This window comes from Dendrobates tinctorius, unplaced genomic scaffold, assembly GCF_039654945.1.
Source record: "Dendrobates tinctorius isolate UK_male_01 unplaced genomic scaffold, ASM3965494v1 ptg000362l, whole genome shotgun sequence".
In the NCBI taxonomy this organism is placed as follows: domain Eukaryota; kingdom Metazoa; phylum Chordata; class Amphibia; order Anura; family Dendrobatidae; genus Dendrobates; species Dendrobates tinctorius.
The window spans coordinates 1,830,392-1,853,071 of NW_027362028.1; the positions used below are offsets into that span (position 1 = coordinate 1,830,392).

The 22,680-nt window shown below is 47.1% G+C and overlaps 1 protein-coding gene across 1 annotated transcript in view; it reads right to left on the bottom strand.

Annotated features, from left to right (window-relative positions):
• The window catches only part of TTC33 (tetratricopeptide repeat domain 33), a 183,911-nt gene that overhangs the window by 23,950 nt on the left and 137,281 nt on the right, over positions 1-22,680 (bottom strand). The window contains exon 4 of the mRNA XM_073562655.1: positions 15,431-15,562. Within this exon, the coding sequence (XP_073418756.1) occupies positions 15,431-15,562 (132 nt within the window). The remainder of the gene's footprint in view (positions 1-15,430; positions 15,563-22,680) is intronic.

The following is a 22,680-nucleotide window of genomic DNA, read 5'->3' on the forward strand; positions in this document are numbered from 1 at the left end:
TTATTTTTCAAATCACATATGGAGCATGCAGGCTAGAGCTTCATTGTGCATTAAAAATAACAGAAGCCTGTTGAAAACCTGACAGGAGCCCAGTCGCTTGGCACTGGTAGTGGGGAGGTGGACGTGCATGTCTCTCCAGATATTTCAAAAAGGCTCATTCAGACATCGGCGATCTTTCTCGAATGCCAAAAACGGTCCGTGTTTCATTGGGGTTTTTGATCATAGTCCTCAGAGTTTGATCAGCTTCAGTTTGTAAAAGCGTTATTCAAAGCAGAAGTTCTTTTTAAGTTTTTAAAATCAAATATTGCGCATGCAGGCTAGAGCTTCATTGTGCATTAAAAAAAACCAAAAGCCTGTTGAAAACTTGAAAGGAGCCCAGTCGCATGGCACTGGTAGAGGGAAGGTGGACGCGCTTCCGTATCATCAGAAGTTTCATCAGTTCTTCTCAGATAACAAAAAAAATCACCTGATGGGGGTTTTTCCAGCTTCTCCTATCAGAGTATGGACGGCATCAGTGTTGTCTCATTTTTTTCACTGATCCAAACAATTGCATTGGTGACATTGTTCCGAGAATGGGATCAAACTCGGACATCGCCCTGATTTGGCATGGACCATTCATTCTCGTGCAGATGGCGGCAGTTTTTCCTGCATTTCCTGTTTTCTGCCAGGTAAAGGCTTACATGTAAATGGATTTGCATCAGGTACAATGTAGATTAGATCTAATCATTATAACCAATGTAGGTCACTCTGAAAGGGTGGCCCATTATATGTTTTGAAGGGAATCTGTTGTTCCTACTCCACCTGAGAGCAGCATGATTTAGGGACACACCCCCCAATTCCAGCGATTATTATTATGATTATGTTACTGGATTCTGCAGTTTTGATAGAATCACTGTTTTATCTGCAGTTCATCATTGATTGTCAGTTTTCTGTGTACACTGTGCATAGGCAGAAAGCTAGTATCAACCACTGGTGGGGGTGTGGTTGGACTACATGTCAGCAGGTTTTCTAGTTCTCTAGTGAATATTTCCTGCTGATAAAATTGTGAATTTATCAAAACTACAGCAAGCAGCCCGGTAAGTGACACATCACTGGAATCAGGGTTTCTTGTCTCTACACTGTGCTGCTTTTAGATTAAGTGGCAAAAAAGTGGTGACAAATTCCCATTAATAACTGGTAACATGATGGTTGCCGCTTAGTAACTGGCATCGGTTGTGGTAGATATTCTGCTTTTCCTTTGCCTACTTTCTTGTTTGTTTTTTGTTTTTTTAACTGCCAGTAGCTTGATCTGGAGCTATGGTTGCTTGATAGAAGAATATAAAGTAAATAGGAACAGGAGGAATAACCATCATGAGATTGGCAGCCTTGTGTACTGTTCACACTTGCAGTTTTAGGTTGGCGTCAACTGTAATTTTTCAAAGCAAATATTGCGCATGCAGGCTAGAGCTTCAATGTGCATTGAAAATAACAGAAAACTGTTGAAAACCTGACCGCAGCCCAATCGCATGGCACTGGTAGAGAGGAGGTGGACGCACATGCGCATCTCTCTTCAGTCATTTCTTTGGAAGTTTCAATAATTGAAGAACGGTCTGGCTTAACAATTTTTGTACTTTTGCACCAATCCCATTACTTTCTGGATTTCTTCAGAAACTGTTGGCCGGCAGCGTGTTTAACTCTGTAGACTGATGTTTTTCCAAGTCCTTGATTTGATTTGATGTACCATGACGCAACCAGGTCTATTGGTGGAAAACTGGGTGACAACCCCTGAGGAGCTGCAATGTCAGCCATATTCAGGGGTTGGACAAAATAATGGAAACTCCTAACGTTTTGGCATCATAATCTTCGAACATGTTATAAACATGCAAACCGTGACATATGGTAATGTTTTGTAGTTGATTATTTGTGTTATGTGATATGTGTATGTAAATTAACTGTTTTGCAGAATTCTAAGAACATTGATGAGAACCTGATACTAATGGCAGACCTCTCGGATTTTCAAAGAGGCCAAATTGTTGGTGCTCATATGGCAGGCGCTAGTGTGACAGAAAGTGCCCGAATGCTTGGCGTGTCAAGAGGTACTGTCTCCAAAGTAATGACTATGTTTGAAAGAGAAGGAAAAACATCCGCAGCAAAGCACAGGTCCGGCCGAAAGTCGAAGTTGACTGCGAGAGACCGTCGGACTCTAAAGCGAATTGTGAGAGAGGATCGCAAGACCACGGCTCCGAAAATCACTTCCGACCTCAATGAACACCTACAGAACCCAGTTTCCACGAAAACTGTTCGTCGGGAGCTGCACAAATCTGGATTCCACGGAAGAGCTGCAATTCGAAAACCGCTGCTCTCAATGACAAATGTTTCCAAGCGTTTAGAGTGGTGTAGAAACCTCCAGGATTGGTCCCTCGAGCAGTGGAAACCTGTGATATTCTCAGACGAATCATCGTTTACCCTATTTCCAACCTCCGGCCGAGTGTATGTTTGGAGACAGCCGAAAGAAGCATTCCATCCAGACTGCCTTCTCCCAACCATAAAACATGGCGGAGGTTCTGTGATGATCTGGGGTGCTATTTCGTGGAGATCCGCCGGGCAATGATATCCCTACATGGAAGAATTGACAGCCGCAATTATTTAGGCATTTTGGGCGACCAAGTGCATCCTATGGTGCAAGCACTGTTCCCGGAGGGGAACGCCAACTTTCAGGATGATAATGCACCAATTCATACAGCTAGAATCGTTAAAGCATGGCACGGGGAACATTGCAATGAAGTTGAGCATCTCATCTGGCCCCCGCAATCCCCAGACCTCAACATTATTGAGCATTTATGGCCGATTTTAGAGATTCAAGTTAGACGTCGATTTCCGCCGCCATCGTCGCTCAAAGAACTGGAGGGTGTTTTAACTGAAGAATGGGCTAAAATTCCTTTGGAAACAATTCACACCTTGTATGAATCCTTACCTCGGAGAATTGAGGCTGTAATCGCCGCAAAAGGTGGACCTACTCCATATTAAACTAACTTTTGTTGATGTTTCCAGCTGTTTCCATTATTTTGTCCAACCCCTGTATGTCCTTCAGCATTACCAGCGCGGTTCCCATCTCTTGTTCCCACAATCCTCTCACTATGGAGCTCTGCCAGACTCTGACCAGAACTTTAAGAGGTACCGGAGTAGCGGGTGGTGTAGAGTTGGAGCTGGCAGAAGCTCGTCCTGATGGTGCAGGCTCCTGATCCGCTGGCAGAACATCGCACTCCTGGGAAATGGTGCAGAAGTAGCATCTCACTCTTTCAAATACGGATAAAAAAACATGGGGAAGGTGAAGGTTGCAAAGCACAATGTCTTTATTAGAAGAGCATCTACCTCCGGCTGTAACACCTTGATACTCACATCCTCCACAGTCTGTGTAATGGAGGGTCAGAATTCATGACCGAAACGTCTACATCACTTTGGATCGCCAACTACTAAAGAAATTCTACTTTGCAACTTTCACGAGTGACCAGATTTTTGACCAGATCCTGGCCGCTACAATCTTTGGCCAGGAGCCAATGCCACCAAATTACCAGAAGTTCTGGACATAAGATTTACGATAGACGTGCACTTAAACACCGACCCACCATCGGGGGTGTCAATGTGGTGACATAGGGAGCACCTGATACCCATCGGGGGTGTCAATGTGCCAAAAATTACAGCAAGACCACCGCTTCAAGAAACTGGCAATGGGCTTTTTCCTTAAGCGGCATCACCAAGGGTGCTCGTAGCCTAAGTTCCGTTGCTGCCCCAACCTTGTGAGCCCCCCATCGTTTTATTTTTGGGTCAGCGAGCGACCGTCTAGGTTCCTACTTTTTACAAACAATGATTTCCTTCCGGTCATAACATTTCTATTTTCCAGTAGCGGAATAAAGAACCTGGTCATTCTTTTCACTGTATAAACTTTTTGTTTGTTTCTAAAATCTTTTGGAAACTTTTGGTCTCGCTAGAGGACATCAACCTATGACTCCCCAGATCGCTTCTATAACCTGTCTGATAATAATCATTACGCTCTTTCACATAGATGTGGCAGACGTGGGGGGGGCCTTCCTTTCTGGAGGAGTTTACAGCCACGGTAATGACTTGATACCTATCGGGGGTGTCAATGTGGTGACATAGGGACCACCTGATACCCATCGGGGGTGTCAAGTGGTGACATAGGGAGCACCTGATACCCATCGGGGGTGTCAAATGACATAGGGAGCACCTGATACCCATCGGGGGTGTCAATGTGGTGACATAGGGACCACCTGATACCCATCGGGGGTGTCAATGTGGTGACATAGGGAGCACCTGATACCCATCGGGGGTGTCAAATGACATAGGGAGCACCTGATACCCATCGGGGGTGTCAATGTGGTGACATAGGGACCACCTGATACCCATCGGGGGTGTCAATGTGGTGACATAGGGAGCACCTGATACCCATCGGGGGTATCAATGTGGTGACATAGGGAGCACCTGATACCCATCGCGGGTGTCAATGTGGTGACATAGGGAGCACCTGATACCCATCGGGGGTGTCAATGACATAGGGAGCACCTGATACCCAACGGGGGTGTCAATGTGGTGACATAGGGACCACCTGATACCCATCGGGGGTGTCAATGTGGTGACATAGGGAGCACCTGATACCCATCGGGGGTGTCAATGTGGTGACACAGGGAGCACCTGATACCCATCGGGGGTGTCAATGTGGTGAAATAGGGAGCACCTGATACCCATCGGGGGTGTCAATGTGGTGAAATAGGGAGCACCTGATACCCATCGGGGATGTCAATGTGGTGACATAGGGAGCACCTGATACCCATCGGGGGTGTCAATGTGGTGACATAGGGAGCACCTGATACCCATCGCGGGTGTCAATGTGGTGACATAGGGAGCACCTGATACCCATCGGGGGTGTCAATGTGGTGACATAGGGAGCACCTGATACCCATCGGGGATGTCAATGTGGTGACATAGGGAGCACCTGATACCCATCGGGGGTGTCAATGTGGTGAAATAGGGAGCACCTGATACCCATCGGGGATGTCAATGTGGTGACATAGGGAGCACCTGATACCCATCGGGGGTGTCAATGTGGTGACATAGGGAGCACCTGATACCCATCGCGGGTGTCAATGTGGTGACATAGGGAGCACCTGATACCCATCGCGGGTGTCAATGTAGTGACATAGGGAGCACCTGATACCCATCGGGGGTGTCAATGACATAGGGAGCACCTGATACCCAACGGGGGTGTCAATGTGGTGACATAGGGACCACCTGATACCCATCGGGGGTGTCAATGTGGTGACATAGGGAGCACCTGATACCCATCGGGGGTGTCAATGTGGTGACACAGGGAGCACCTGATACCCATCGGGGGTGTCAATGTGGTGAAATAGGGAGCACCTGATACCCATCGGGGGTGTCAATGTGGTGAAATAGGGAGCACCTGATACCCATCGGGGATGTCAATGTGGTGACATAGGGAGCACCTGATACCCATCGGGGGTGTCAATGTGGTGACACAGGGAGCACCTGATACCCATCGGGGGTGTCAATGTGGTGACATAGGGACCACCTGATACCCATCGGGGGGTGTCAATGTGGTGACATAGGGACCACCTGATACCCATCGGGGGTGCCAATGTGGTGACATAGGGAGCACCTGATACCCATCGGGGGTGTCAATGTGGTGACATAGGGAGCACCTTCTAGGGGTTAACGTGGCTAAGGAAAAGCCTGGCCTTTGCAGAGGGATGATGGCCTTATATTGCTAACGGAATGAGCCCAGCACCATTGCATTGACAAAAATAGGCAAAAAGAGTCTTTTCCACAATGGGTAGGGGTGGCAGTACTTTCCGGGGTGATGCTTCCTCTCTGCGGCTGCTGTAATGATGGAAGTAGTCATGAATCAATACAGAGAGCATGAGGAGCTTCATTTCCCAGGATGAGGTGCTCAGAGATGCATTTTGCTAATAGCCGGTGGTGGAAGCGCTAATTAATGTGAGATGAATAGATGCACGTTCCTCTCCAGCACTTATCTCGGGATTTTTTTTTTTTTTTTTTTACCAGTGAGCCGATATGGCCAGTAATGTACGGTGCACAGCTAAGACTAATTCTGCAAAAATATGAACAATGTCGAAATCTATATATATATATATATATATATATATACACATACACACATACATACATACATACATACACACACACACCGGTATATATATGCAGCCAATCACCGGTCTCACTGTTTACACACTCATGTATATCATGTGAAGTTGGGAAGAAGCAGGGTGGTGGGGAATCCCTAGCCGGTACCTCAATCCTGAGTGTAACAAGAGCTGTCCCTGCTATTGGTGTAACAATTGACAAATTGGCTTGCATTAGTCCTGCCCCCGAGGAGCCACCAAAACTCCGCCCACTTCGGAATCTACAATTGCACACACTAAACCCCAGGTTATTTCCTCTGGGAGTAACGAGGCTGTTGATTGAGGCTGAGAATTCTTTTTTTTTTTCCAGCATTTTCAGCTACTGCAGAAAATCACAAGATTAGCTTAATGTGACTCTCTTTCTCAGCAATAGAAATGATTCCAAAACGAAAAAAAAAAAATAAGAAAAACATTTCTCACATGCACCTGTTCTCTGTGCGCTAGAAACAGGCCTCAGAACCAAACATTGCCGTCCCAGCCTTTTATCAAGGTGATACATTGCAGGATCCTCGACCACACGGACGACCATAAATCACGTCAGTGGACCTGGACTTAGTCGAAGTAACAGGGCTTCAGTCGTCACTTCTGTCTGGCCAGAAAGTATTACCAGGCAACAGAGCGAAAACAGAGCAACAAAGACTTTACAAGTGTGATCCAATTATTCACGGCGCTCCTACGTATTAATATATGATCCTGCGGGAGAATTGATGGTCGTCCATGGGATGTACGCAGAGCGCAGCTGCAATTCTGGTTACCAAGGTCTTGTTAGAGGATATGAGAAAAAAATACTGCAATAATCAGGCTTCCAGAGTTTGGGCATCGCAACGTTGTCATTGATGAGAATCCGTCCCACTTGTAATGATAGGAGCCGTGGATGATATTAGGCTGGGATCACATCCTAGAATAGGTCATCAATATCAGATCGGTGGAGGTCCGACACCCAGCACCCCCCACAATCAGCTGATAGCAGCTCTAGAAATGCACATCAATAGGAGCCGAGCTGCAATCCTGGGAACATCCACCACTATTCGAATCAATAGGGGGCAGAAGTGCAGTACCCACTATACAGTTATCGGAGCTCCGAAACTGAGCACTTCTGGATGCCACCAGGAATAGCTGATCACTGGGGGTGCCGGGTGTCATGACACCTCCACCGATCAGATGCCGATGACCTATCTTAAGGATAGGCCATCAGTGCAAAAGTCTCGGCCAACCTCTTTAATTTTCTCGGCCCACAGAGTGAAACTTGCAGACCACTGTGCACCAGTCCATGATGGAAGTTGTCCTCAGATGCAAAATCTCCAAGACTGTCATATTAGTTGAGTAATGTTTTGTGAGCCAAGAATCCAAAAACCACTCTAAACTTCAATCCTCGGCATTTGTTCTGTCAATCTTTTTGTGCTCCAAGTAGCATGAAAGAAAAAAAAACGAAAGAAGCAATAGTCCTCTCCACAAATGCTCCATCACTCCAGCTCTGACACTTCCGAAGTCTCTGCTGCTTCCCGCTCATATCTTCTGGTAGAGACGAAGCTTGTGTTTTCGAACCCTCGGTGTTGATATAGAAATTAGGTAATTCCCCTTAATTTGCTTCCATCAACTGAATCTTTCTGAGTATGGACCGGAACCCTGGAGAAACCAACAGTCACAGCTTGGAGAAGTGGACATTACGAGCCACAGTCCATATGGTGCTGGTTAGCTTATGATGGGAAGTCCTTAAGAGTCATGGACATTGCTGTAAAGAGATCCTCAGGTTGCAATCTTCAGGATTGTCACGGACTGGTGGCAGTGGTGCAGATGTAATAAAAGTTCTAGTCAGGGATAAAACAGCCAGGATTCGACAGGACAGAGGATGAGGCGGGAGCAAAGGTGGGATCAAAGATAAAGATCAGAGCCCCAAATAGGTCAACTCCTAACGGGCGAACAGTCCATAGGACGAGAGAGTAACAGAGTCCGAGTCAATCTGGGGTCGATAGCAAGTCAATAACAAGACCCAGAAATCGTTAGGAACCTCAATTAATAGGCAACGCCTTCAGGCTTCCAAGCCTGATCTTAATCTTTGGGTGACGGTTGCATTGGCCTTCTCATGAAACTCTGAAGTCTGAGCAGAAGAGCTGCAAACCAAAGCAACATGGAGACAGGAGCCAGATGCGGTGTAGAGGAATCGTCTATTTACCAGGCCACTTGCAGGAAGAATGGCTGCTCACTCACTAGAACGAGGTAACAGGTTGATGATCTCTTTTTCGACTGAACTAATACGAGTACTCCAAGGAATGGCCCCTGATGGACATTCCTAATAAACCATCCTATGGTCCTAGGATGTCTCACCAATCGGTGGTCCGACCACCACGACAAAAGTCAACTGCAATAATTGGCACCAGCACTAGGAATTCACCCTGCTGCTTTGTCCCCTGCGGGTTCTGCTGAGCTTTATTCAGAGGAACTATGTAGTCAACAGCAAGCTATTTCGAAAGCTCAAAAGCCAAAAAAAAACTTGTCTCATCACGAGGTTCTAGCTCTTGGCCGAAGTCATTGTGGTCACCAATGAGTTGTTAGTGCCCAATCCCAGCGACATCGCCCCTAATGTCTCGTCTCTCCACCACGTAAGCCGGACAATTTATATTCCAGTGATTATTACCCGCACCATTTCCAGTCACCAATGTAGACAGAGCTCAACGGGTGGCCATACACATGAGTTTTAGGTCAGTGGATCTCGATGATTTCGCGCAATCTCAAATCTACGGTAAATGCCGGATGGATCCATCAATGATGGATCTTGGCCAACAACTATCTGGTGTCTCGCCTCCAGACACTGTAATGGTTTCTGCTTTTAAGAACAGAGATCATTCGCTGTGGATGATGTGAAAGCTTAATCAGACAACGAGTTATACTTTGTGAATATTTCAGTATTTATTCTGGGAGATAAGCAGCTCGGGGAATGACTATTCTAGACGTATGGAATAAATAGAAGCTTATCTCGGCGGAACAGCCTGGCCGGGACGATTACTCCTTATAGACACTGGATGCTGAGGATGCCGTCTGCTCACGCTCACAGATAATAGCTATGAGCCTTTTGTGTTCTTGCTGACATTCCACAAAACTTCCATAAACTTCTGCACGATGCAAGCGAGAGTAGGTGAATCCAGCTCTGAGGCTGCCGGCCATGGACACTTTGGAGCCTCTAGCAATAGACAATATTGGTAAAGGAGGAGATTCTAGGTCATTACTGCATCTTATGTTAGTGATGATATGTTATCAGGTCGAGGGTTTTTCCAAATTCCTCAGGGATCTCCATTGCTCTGAGTCAACAAAGAATGAAGCTAGTCGGATCCGCTCAGCACATGTTCCGCACATATTTGCACACGGGACGGCTCCGTGTTCCGAGTGCATGAACCCGACGTTAAGTTAATCAATAACCCATACCTATCGACACCGCGGAGCAGCTGTCAGGATAGGAGCAGTGATCCTTAGCACAGTCAGCCGGAGCTATAAATACAAGGTGGGGCATGGGGAAAGCAAATATCGCCCCATGGTGAATGGAGAACAAAACTTAGAAAACTCAGAAACTTAAGATAAAAAAAGTCAACAAGAAGTATAAGTCCTTCAAGGAAAGGTAAAAAATCTGCTTCCTCCCAGTGACTGTGTATCTGAGGTGGTCTGCGCGTTCATTGATACAGTAGGGTCTCTGCATTGTAGCAGCCTATGGGAATGTGTCCGCGGTACGTTACTTACCTTGGTGCACATGTATGAGCATATGGCGGTTAGGCTATGATCCCACAGAATGGTGTGAACGAGGAAAAACATCAGAAGAAAGGGGCTCATGGTGATGGAGCAACTGAGAAGGATGTGAAGAATAGATGTGATAAAAAAAAATCAGAAGAAGAGGGTGTAAGGAATCCTTCTGATATCAGGATCAGAAAAGAATGTGAAGAATCGTTCTAATGAAAAAGGAAAATCAGAAGAAGGTGTGAAGAATCTGACAAAAGCACCAGGAGAAGGATGGGAAGAATCGCTCGGATTAAAATTAAAAAAAAAAAAAAAAATCAGAAAAGGGTGTGAGGAATAGTTCTAATGAAAGGAATTCCATGAAGATATGAAGAATCGTTCTGGTGAAAAGATCAGAAGAGAATGTGAAGAATCGTTCTCAAGGAAAGAATTAGAGGAGGGCGTGAAGCATCTGATGAAACGATCAGAGGAGGTTGGGAATCATAGAATCATAGAATCGTAGAGTTGGAAGGGACCTCCTGGGCCATCTGGTCCAACCCCCTGCTCAAAGCAGGATTCGTTAAATCATCCTAGTCAGATGTCTGTCCAGCCTCTGTTTGAAGACTTCCATTGAAGGAGAACTCACCACTTCTCGTGGCAGCCTGTTCCACTCATTGATCACTCTAACTGTCAAAAAGTTTTTTCTAATATCTAATCTGTGTCTCCTCCGCTTCAGTTTCATCCCATTGCTTCTAGTCTTTCCTTGTGCAAATGAGAATAAAGTTGATCCTTCTACAATGTGACAGCCCTTTAGATATTTGTAGACAGCTATTAAGTCTCCTCTCAGTCTTCTCTTTTGCAAACTAAACATTCCCAAATCCTGCAATCACTCTGATGAAAAGGATCGTGGAAAAATGTGACTAATTGTTCTGATAACAAATAATCAAACAGGATGTAAATAAATGTAAAAAAAAAAAGAGCTGAGGAGGATGTGGAGAGTCATTCTGAATGAAGGAATCCTGCTGATGGAGACGCCAAAGGAGGATGTGAAGAATAGTTCTGAATAAAAAAATCAGTGAAGGCTGTAATGAATCATTCTGATTAAAGAATCAGATGGAGATATGAAAAATCATTCTGATAAAAGGATCAGAGGAGGATCTGAAGAACGTTTCCTTGGTTCACCCTGGTCCTCATATACCTGTGGATGGATAAGCCCTTTCTGTCAGGCTGGTTGAGGTGGAGTAATGTTGGAGGTGAAGGTTTTCTTGGCGCAGCCTGGCTCCTCTGATACCTTAGAATGGATGGTCTCTTCCTTTCAGGATGGTGGAGGTGCAGTGGAGTAGTGGTGGGGTAAGGCGCACCCTGGCCTTCTGATTCCTGTAGATGGATAAATATTCCTGTCAGGCTCGTGGAGGTGCAGTAACGTTGGAAGGGAAAACTTTCTTAGCACACCCTGACTCCTCTGGTACCTGAGAATGGATGATCCCTTTCTATTAGGCAGATGAAGGTGGGGTTATGGTGGGGAAGGGTTTCTTGGAGCACCCAGACTCCTCTGGTACCTGTATGATGGATGACCCCTTCTGTAAGGCTGATGGAGGTGCAGTAATCCGGTGTGATCGTTTTCTTGGCACTCCCTGACTCTTCTGGTACCTGTGAATGGATGGTCCCTTTCTATTAGGCAGATGAAGGTGGGGTCATGGTGGGGATGGGTTTCTTGGAGCACCCTGACTCCACTGGTACCTGTATGATGGATGATCCCTTTCTGTCAGGCAGGTGAAAGTGGAGTAATGGCCGGTATAGTTTTCTTGGCGCACTTTGGCTCCTCTGGTACCTGTGGATGGATGTCTCCTTCCTGGTGGAAGTCCAGTTATTTTGGAGGGGAAGGTTTTCTTGTCACACCCTAGCCCTCTGGTACCTGTAGATGGAGGTGTGATAATCCGGTGTGATAGTTTCCTTGGAGCCCCTGACTTCTCTGATACTTGTCAATGGACATATGGACAGTAGGACTTACCCAAGTGTGGTGGTCGTTCCTCCCTTTTTGGCAGCTATTTACTTTATGGTAGATAGGCAATGACACATTCTTCAAGGCCTACACAATCACAGACTGCTTCCAGGAACATCACAGTGACTGAAGGTCAAAGATGGTCCGATGTTCTACCAGTTGGGGGTCTCTAATAAAGTGGTCCTTCAGTGTATAATCTTCAGCTGATAACAAGACATTTCCCTCAATGCTGCACTCATCATTTCCGATCATAAAACATGGTGGAGCATGAAGCTCCCGGATACAAGAGGTGATGCACCGCACCAACCATGTCATTTAAATACATCACTACGACCATCATCCATTGATGAAGGGCTGCTGACTAAATGCGAAGAGAAATCACACTTTGCGTGTACATCTCTGCTATGGGGGAAACACCCGGCAAGACTTTTCTTCTGCCTTTTCTTGAGTAACCAAGTTGACAGCTGGAGACAAAGTCGAGAGGAAGCAGAAGAGGGAAACTGCAGACCTAGAGCAAACCGCACGCAGAACGAGCTCTGTATGTAGAGACAGCAGAATGGAAAGTAATGATATGAGTCAGGGGGCGAGGGGTGTCAGATAGGGATGGCAGAGGCAAGGGGTGTCAGACAGGGCTGGCAGGGGGCGAGGGGTGTCAGACAGCGATGACATGGGGTGAGGGGTGTCAGACCGGGATGGCAGGGGGAGACGGGTGTCAGACCGGAATGGCAGGGGGCGAGGGGTGTCAGACCGGAATGGCAGGGGGCGAGGGGTGTCAGACCGGGATGGCAGGGGGCGAGGGGTGTCAGACCGGGATGGCACATGGCAGGGGGCGAGGGGTGTCAGACTGGGATGGCAGGGGCGAGGGGTGTCAGACCAGGCTGGCACGGGGCAAGGAGTGTCAGACAGGGATGGCAGGGGGTGAGGGATTTCAGATATGCATGGCAGGGGGCGAGGGGTGTCAGACAGGCAAGGTAGGGGGCGAGGGGTGTCAGACCGGGATGGCAGGGGGCGAGGGGTGTCAGACAGGGATGGCAGGGGCTAGGGGTGTCAGACCGGGATGGAAGGGGGCAAGGGGTGTCAGACAGGGATGGCAGGGGGCGAGGGGTGTCAGATCGGGATGGCAGGGGCAAGGGGTGTCAGACCGGTATGGCAGGGGCAAGGGGTGTCAGACAGGCAAGGTAGGGGGCGAGGGGTGTCAGACCTGGATGGCAGGGGCGAGGGGTGTTAGACCTGGATGGCAGGGGGCGAGGGGTGTTAGACCGGGATGGCAGGGGGCGAGGGGTGTTAGACCTGGATGGCAGGGGGCGAGGGGTGTTAGACCGGGATGGCAGAGTCCTACCAGGGAAGATAATTCAGGAGTCCCCCTCCACCATAACAAGACTTGCACCAGTACCGAGACCCCACCGATCCAAGAAGTGCTCCATCTGAATGGACACCACCACTCAATTCAGTCAAGGCATTGCAGAGCCCCGTTCTCGGGATCAGTGTGGGTCTCAGAGGGGACACCTCACTCATTTTTTCCCCCTGAAAACCTAATAAAATAATGTGATTAAAAAGTGGAACAGGAGAAGTAAAGTATTTACTAAGAGGGACAATCAAGGTCCTCTGGTGATAAGTGATAGCAGGATGTAATTAGCAGAACAGCAGGTGTAGAATTTCCCTGCAGCGCCTCAACAGGATGAATGGAGCATTACACTCTCTATATAATGCATGGATGTGCCAGGTCCTCCAGTAGGAGAGACGCTTGTTATGGCCATTTCTTACTTTTGAAAAGAAAACACTGAATAGGGAATGTAAAAATTGGTTTTCTAAATCAAGAGGAGCAAGAAATCAAAAACTAAATTTGACCCCCAAACTGCCTACTAGATGGACTACACCACAGTGTCAGTATCTCAAACTGTCAGAGAAGCCGCCCATGGTGCCAGTCAGAGAAGCCACCCATGGTGCTAGTCAGAGAAGCCACCCATGGTGCCAGTCAGAGAAGCCGCCCATGTTGCTAGTCATAGAAGCCACCCATGTTGCTAGTCATAGAAGCCACCCATGGTGCTAGTCAGAGAAGCGACCCATGGTGCCAGTCAGAGAAGCCCCCTATGATGCCAGTCGGATAAGCCCCCCATGGTACCAGTCAAAGAAGCCCCCCATGGTGCCAGTCAGAGAAGCCACCTATGGTGCCAGTCAGAGAAGCCCCCTATGATGCCAGTCCGATAAGCCCCCCATGGTGCCAGTCAGAGAAGCCACCCATGGTGCCAGTCAGAGAAGCCACCCATGGTACCAGTCAGACAAGCCACCCATGGTGCCAGTCAGACAAGCCACCCATGGTACCAGTCAGAGAATCTCCCCATGGTGCCAGTCACAGAAGCCCCCTATGATGCCAGTCGGATAAGCCCCCCATGGTGCCACTCAGAAAGCCGCCCATGGTGCCAGAGAAGCCCCCTATGATGGCAATCAGATAAGCCCCCATGGTGCCAGTCAGAGAAGCCCCCCATGGTGCCAGTCAGAGAAGCCACCTATGGTGCCAGTCAGAGAAGCCACCTATGGTGCCAGTCAGAGAAGCCACCCATGGTGCCAGTCAGAGAAGCCACGTATGGTGCCAGTCAGAGAAGCCACCTATGGTGCCAGTCAGAGAAGCCACGTATGGTGCCAGTCAGAGAAGCCACCTATGGTGCCAGTCAGAGAAGCTGCCCACCCCCCCAGCATGCACTGACCTGAGCTTATTTATGGCATCTCCCGTCACCCACATGATGTCGTCCCTATGAGTTACTGCCGAGGGTCTGGTGCGGAGGCATCACTTGCCCCCCATATGTTGAGAACACATAAAGGCCTACGGTCTCTAACTGTGAAGGGTTAAGAACTTTCTTTCTTCGAGTTCTTTCACCCGTCCTTCTATAAATTGCTCTATATAAACGTGAGTTCTCCGTCTGGGCAGGAGAGGCGGCCGGCCGGCGTTAACCATACATTAAGTTCTGACGAGCCATTAAAGGATGGAAACACGTCAGGATCAATTCTGCGGCCGCATTATCCCACACAATGGCGGAGCGGAAGTTTCACATGGTGGTAAATGTATCATGAGACGCTCGGCTGGAGCGGCCGAGCACCAGGGTCTCTGCCTAATGGAGCAGACTTTTACCACGGTCCCGCGAGGTTATCGATCTCCAGTTGGAGGCTTCATTATCTCGTATCGAGGAGGGAAATGCAACAATGGTTTCATTACAAGCTATTACAGGACGTCTATCCTCTGTATAAAGAGAGTGCAAAAAATTCCGTGTTAGCACCCATCCTACCTGAGCACCAAATAACCCCAGCTAAAAGGTCAGCACGGCCTCTTCTTTACTGGACGGAATCACCATCATGGAGGATAGGTCCGGGACCTAAAGTGCTGGAGGACCAGGGCACGTGCTCCTAAGTCCTCTCTCTAATTCACCCAGGATATTTAGCAGAACATTACATGTAGGGAAGGGTAATGGGAGCGAGCCGGCTTGTAGAACCTGTAGAAAAGTTACGGACTCACCATCGCTATTTCTCCAAGTCCAAGCTGTGCCCGTCCCAATGTCTGCCAGGCCTCTACAAACTTTGGGTCCCTGCTGACTGCGGTTTCTGCGGCTTGTACTGCTGGGAAGATTTCTTGAAGAAACAGAAGAGACTGGAAGAAAAGAAAAAAAAAAAGAACAATAAAAGCTTCAATATTATTTGAAAAAGTTTACAAAAGTTTATTTGTTCCGAGGAAGAGAGTTGTTATAGAGAGAGAGGTGGTCCGAAAATAAATTTTCTTTTTTTTTTAGGCACTGATGGTTTTTAAAATAATAAACTGAAGCATACTCAACCCTTACAGCCAATTGCTCTGAAAGTCTGCTCTGCTCAGAAGCTGCAGGAGCGCTGCAGACTGTGATTGGCTGCAGCGGTAAGGTGACTGAGATGGCGCACAACCTCCGGAGCACCATGCGCTGGATCAGTGGAGGGTAAGGAGAGTATGGCTCGGTGTATTATTTTAAAACCAATCAATGACTAAACGGAAAAAAAAAAAAATTGGGTGTCGGACGGTTAAAAACCCTCCATATATGACAAAGATTGCAGAATAACATTTTAGGAAGTGATTTATCGCATCGTGGGGGCGTAAAGTGAACTCGAAACTGTGAAGAAGAAGAAGACGTTTAGAGGTTTGTGCAGAAGGAAGGTCTGATAATAACACCGGTCACCTGCCAGGACGCAGAGCTTTATAGGAAGGTTCCGCTCCTGTGCACCTCTGCAGCAAAAGTGATGGCCCCAAATCATCATTTGCTTTTTATTTATTTTTAAAGTGACTTTTCTTTTGTCTTGAGATATTCATATCACTTTTCTGCGCAAAAATCAAAATAGAGTGCAAAGTCAAAAACGGTCTTTATTGTCTGCAGTGGACACAACTGAGTAGAGAGTTGCTGTACGAGTCGTGAACAACATGGACACTGGAACCCGACATGACACTTTTAGGAAGTTAGTACATCGTCCCACTAGAGGAAGGCGTCTGTTGTGTTCCATATGATTACATATCGATAGTAAGCAGGTTGGACACGATGCAGTACTTAATCCATAGTCCTCAGCAAGAGGCGCACATAGACAGTAGAGGGTAAGAACAGTATATTGGTCCCTAGCTTCGAGTAGTTCATCATGGAGTGACCCTGCGATCTACAACATTACAAAAATGATTGCAAGCTGTAGAAATTATTGTGAATGCACACAGTAGCGAGCTGCTTCACAGCTGGGGATGGAGCTAAAATCTAATGCCCCGCCCCCAAGGAGCAGAACAAGTTACATATATGGTAAATCCCAATCTAGTGCTAAAACCCAAACTATAAAAATACTATAATATGTGCTATTTGAGCATGTGGAGCTGATAAAAACCCATGGGGCATATAGTATTAGACACAAAGAATTGTAAAAGCTGTAAGTTCCTGAGGACAGCCGGCTGGCAATAAAGCAATGGGTCTTACTTGAAGTAGCCGTTACTTTACCATGATCAGCTGACAACTGGGATTACATTTCTTTATGCATCAGGTTCCACTCTGCACTAGCTTTGCATTATTTTTCTGCCACGGCACAGTCAGCAGAGGGCTGTGCACCCTAGTAATGAATGAGGTGCATGTTGCACCCCTCACACGGTGCAACGGTAAAAAGTAAGTACTCCATAATGCCGCTCCGCCCCGTACATGTCTGGTTGTTGTAGCTCAGTGCTACAGTCCAGCAGATGCGTTTCATATTTTCAGATTCCCTTGCGGTGGACTCTTTTAGAGAATGGAAACTCAGACTTTGGCTACAGATTAGTAAATTACCAGTAAATCATTACTGATGGAAATTTTGGGAATTTCCGTCTCAGACTTTGAAAACCCGAAATAAAAGTGACCTGTATCTCCGGATCAGATAAATGGCGATATAGTAGGTGGGGGAAGCACCATCAGTCCGGTTACTAAAAAGTCAAGTTATAAAGGGTTATAATAGTGGGCACTTCTAAGATATACAGAAGAAATCCAAATGACCCCCCCCACACTCCTGACCCCCCCACTGCCATTACTAATTCAGTTTAGTAGTAAAATTTGAAAACTGCAATAAATCAAACAAGAAAAAATGTAAAATGTTTAACACAATTAATACACCGAGAGATTTCTCTAAATTTACCACAAAATGTCACTTTTAGAGATTACTGCAGTGTCAGGATTAGAGAGAAGGCAAAAAGAAATGATGCATTGAATGTTCCTAGAGCAGTTAGTTAAAAACCCTTGAATGATAGTAAAAGACATGCACTGTAAGCGCATATTAAACGCTAAAGTCCTCCATGCTCCCTTAGGTCACCCTCTACAGAATTAAAAGCACAAGAAAAGTTGCCTGTAATATTCTCAAAATCACAGAAATAAGCCACAGAATTTCTGTTTTTGTAATGTGGAGTGACAAATCAAAACTGGAACATTTTGGGTCTATGGATCAGAGAACAAATGTCTGAAGATGGAAAGATGAAGGAAACACTGAAAAAAACACTCTGCCTAGAGTGAAGCAAGGTGGAGGCTTGGTAATTTTTACAGTAAAGCATTGTGAATGCTCGGTGACGTCTACAGTGAAGCATGGCAGATGGTCAATGATGTCTACAGTGAAGCATGGCGGGGGCTTGGTGATGTCTACAGTGAAGTAGCCAGAGGCTCACTCATGTCTACAGTGAAGCATGGCGGAGCTTCTGTTATGTCTACAATGAAGCATGGTGGAGGCTCTGTGATGTGTATAGTGAAGCATGGCGGTGGCATGGTGATGTCTACCAGGGGCGTATCTGGGGGGGCAGCCAGGGCACTTGCCTCGGGCGCAGCCGACAGGGGGCGCAGTCGGGCCGCCTAATGCAGCGGTCCGCAGCGTCCTCCCTGGCGGCTGCATTCTGCCGCCCCCCAGCCTGAGAGTCGGCGGTTCTCTGGCGCAGAGAAGGTGCGCGTGCTGGCTCCCAGAGAACAATTGCTGGCGTGTATAGACGCCAGTACAATTGAAGCTCTGACCGTCGGGCCAGAGCGACGTCAGCAGCGTGATCAGGTCATGTGATCACGCTGCTGATGTTACTCCCTGGCACCCAGAGCGAACGCTGGTGGTAAGTGCTCCACTGTGGAGCTGAAGACACTGACGATGGGGGGTGTTAATGTGGGGAAGGGGGTTAATGAGTGGGGATGGGGGTTAATGTGGGGAAGGGGGAGAATGAGTGGGGGGGTTAATGAGTGGGGATGGGGGTTAATGTGTGTGGGGGGGTTAATGAGTGGGGATGGGGGTTAATGTGTGGGGATGGGGGTTAATGTGGGGGGCTTAATGAATGGGGATGGGGGTTAATTTGGGAAAGGGGGAGAATGAGTGGGGGGTTAATGAGTGGGGATGGGGGTTAATGTGTGGGGGGGCTAATGTGTGGGGATGGGGGTTAATGTGTGTGGGGGTTAATGTGTGGGGATGGGGGGTTAATGAGTGGGGATGGGGGTTAATGTGTGTGGGGGGTTAATGAGTGGGGATGGGGGTTAATGTGTGGGGGTTAATGAGTGGGGATGGGGGATACTTAATGTGTGGGGGGATTTGGAGTGGGGATGGGGTTAACGTGTGGTAGGATTTGGAGTGGGGGGTACTTAATGTTTGGGGGGATTTGGGAGTAGGGATGGGGGGGTTATTGAGTGGCGATGGGGGGGTTATTTTATGTGTGTGGGGGGATTTGGAGTGGAGATGGGGTTATGTAAGGTGTGGGGGGATTTAGGAGTAGGGATGGGGGGTTATTGAGTGGGGATGGGGGGTTATTTTATGTGTGTGTGGGGATTTGGAGTGGGGTTGGGTGGTTATTTAATGTGTGGGGGGATTTGGGAGTAGGGATGGGGGTTATTGAGTGGGGATGGGGGGTTATTTAATGTGTGGGGGGATTTGGAGTGGGGTTGGGGGGTTATTTTATGTGTGGGGGGATTTGGAGTGGGGATGGGGGGTTATTTTATGTGTGTGGGGGATTTGGAGTGGGGATGGGGGGTTAATGTGTGGGGGGATTTGGAGTGGGGATGGGGGTTATTTAATGTGTGTGATTGATCTGGAGTGGGGTTGGGGGGTCATTTAATGTGTGGGGGGATTTGGAGTGGGGATGGGGGGTTATTTAATGTGTGGGGGGATTTGGAGTGGGAATGGGGGGTTATTTAATGTGTGTGAGGGATTTGGAGTGGGATGGGGGGGTTATTTAATGTGTGGGGGATTTGGAGTGGGGATGGGGGTTATTTAATGTGTGAGGGATTTGGAGTGGGGATGGGGGATTTAATGTGTGTGGGGGGATTTGGTGTGGGGATGGGGGGTTATTTAATGTGTGTGAGGGATTTGGAGTGGGGATGGGGGATTTAATGTGTGTGTGGGGATTTGGAGTGGGGATGGGGGTTATTTAATGTGTGTGAGGGATGGGGGATTTAATGTGTGTGGGGAGATTTGAGGATACAAAATGAAGAGTATGTATGAGGAAACAGTATGGGGGATGGGTGCAGACAGTATGGGGAGCGAACGGGTTAATGTATGTGGACACAGTATGGGGAGTGAGGGTGATGGGATGTGTGCAGACACAGTATGGGGAGTCAGGGGTATGTGTGAGCAGACAGTGTAGAGAGTGAGGGGGTAAATATATGAGGATACAGTATGGTGAACAGAGGGGATGTTAGAGGAGACAGTATGAGGAGGGAGGGGAATAGTGTGAGGCGACAGTATATTGCAGATATTTTTATTTAGGAGCATTATAATGACACTTCTATCTTTAAGGGGATCGTGTGGAGATTTGCTGCAGAAGACCGGAGAAGATGGAAGTCTACAGAGACGGCTGTGGATGAGAAAACTCATCATGGGGTCTGGACAAGAAAAGGAGAACGACTCCAGAGATTACGTCATCTATAAGGTGCCTGGATGTAAATATTATTTGTGACACTGACTAATTCTCATGTTTTTGGAACACTAAAGGGGTTGTCCAGGTTTGTGCTGAGTCTGCAGACATTCTATGTGACTGCAGACTTCTGAATTCTCACAGTGCTCACTGCACACTGTTAGGATTCTCTCATGCCAGTAATTTACATACATGCGGTCACATGCTGACTAGACGTGTGTGGCCTCACTCAATGAAAATGAACAGAGCGAGGCCGGGCACGTCTAGTTGGAATGTGGCCAGAAGTATGTAAATCACATACTTGTGCTGACATGAATGTATATCGGCAAGGGAGAATCCTAAAAGTGTGCAGTGCATTCGTTGTGAGAATTCAGAAGCTGCAATGTCAGGATTCAGCGCTGCAGGTTCCAGCAGTCATCACATGGACACTTCACTCATGTGCGATTTTCATAGTTATGGTCCTGTGACAACGAGCTTCTCTTCCTGCTTTCAGTTTTTTACTGAACATTGAGAGGATTAGGGAGAGCTGCTCGTGGGTACATGACTAACTGTGCAAGTCGCATATGTACTTGGGGGGGAGGGGGGGTGCCAAACCAAATTCTTGCCCCGGGTGCCAGAAAGCCTAGATACGCCTCTGATGTCTACAGTGAAGCATGGTGGTGGCTCAGTGATGTCTACAGTGAAGCATGGCTGGGGCACGGTGATATCTACAGTGAAGCATGGTGGTGGCTTGATGATATCTACAGTGAAGCACGGTGGGTGCTCAGTGATATCCACAGTAATGCATGGCGGGGGCTCAGTGATGTCTACAGTGAAGCATGTCAAGGGCTTTGTGATGCTCTAGTGCCGCTTTGCTTCCTCTTGCACTGGAAATCCGCAACATCTGAAGGTCAAGATGGATTTGATCAAGTATCAGGAAATCCCACGATAAAACATCATTTCTTCTGGGAGGAATCCTACACATGGGCATCGCTGGACCTTCCAACGCACACTGGACAGTCCACCAAGGCTTGGTTTTAAAAGAAGACCTGGAAAATTCTCGAGTGGCCACCTCAGTCACCTGGCTTGAATCTCATAGAAAATATCTGTTGGGATTTGATGAAGAGGTTGCTGCAGTAAAGTCAAGAATATTAGTGACCTGGTGGACATTGCCCATGAGGAATGGGCTAAGATTCCTCAGAATCGCTGCCAGAAGCTGGTGTCTGGCTACGTATGCTGCCTGCAGCAGGTCGTAACAGCCAGCATGGTTTTAATAAGCAGAAAAGAAACTAGTCAAGAGGAGGTGGATAAAACTGAGACAAAGTGGAATTTTGTGCAGGATATTGAGAAACCATTTGTTATATTTGTTGTGAATTCCATAATAGCTCCCAGAATGTGAGTTTAGAGGATTGTATACTATGCCTGGCATCCAGCTGGAAAGAATACGTGTGAGGAGCAATGTGAGCCTAGTCAGTCTGCGGCCAATCAGAATTTTGGTAAATACTGCTGACGATGCTGTTGATTGGCTGACTGGCATGGAACCTCTCAGGAGGCTCCACCCAAATGTCCTTATTAGCTGAATGACAGCCCCAGTTATTTCCCACAGATGTTTTTTCAGAGTCCAAATACACATTAATAAAAGTTTTGCTGTTGTGGGAACTTGGGTCGCATTCCCAAATGTGCAAACAATTGCTAAAAATCCAAACGAGCCTCGGCTATCACATGGAAATAATCAGGTTTTTTTGGATTTTCTCGCACACAAGTTCTCGGCTCTTCCAGTTTATATAAAGTCAGAATTAAATAAAATATATTAATATATAAAAAAATAAAATTTAAAAGAAAAGAAAAAATATTAATGAAAGCCACAAGAAAAATGTGGTAGACCTAAGACAAAGTATAAAAATGTCTCGTTATTTGCAGGATGTGGTTGGAATTTACCATGAAACAGCAGATAAATCACAACAATTAAAGCAACTTTCTCTTTTTTTTTCCCGCCTATCTATCTGGAAGGGAATATATAATCAAATAATTATATTTTTTTGTACATTTTATCAGAGAAGGATAATTTCTACCAAATTCCAGATTTCACAATGGAGCAAACAATTGATTGACACTTTCTGCGAATCACTTTCTCAGCTTTGGTGTGTAGACTGAGACAGAATGATCAGAGTCATTTCATTAAAGAGTCATCTTTATTAGCGAAGCTCTTGTCGTCAATATGGACTTCCGTATACAGGAAAAATGAAGAATTTCCGATTAGTCACGCTCCGTTATTGGGAATTATAAATGTGGCCACAAGGCATGGAGGACAGAAGTCAGGCGCGTGCAGCTTAGTAAATCAGCCCCAACAATACCCCGGCGGGAGGCGGCTCTGTACGATAAGAAGGTGATCAACGACACTA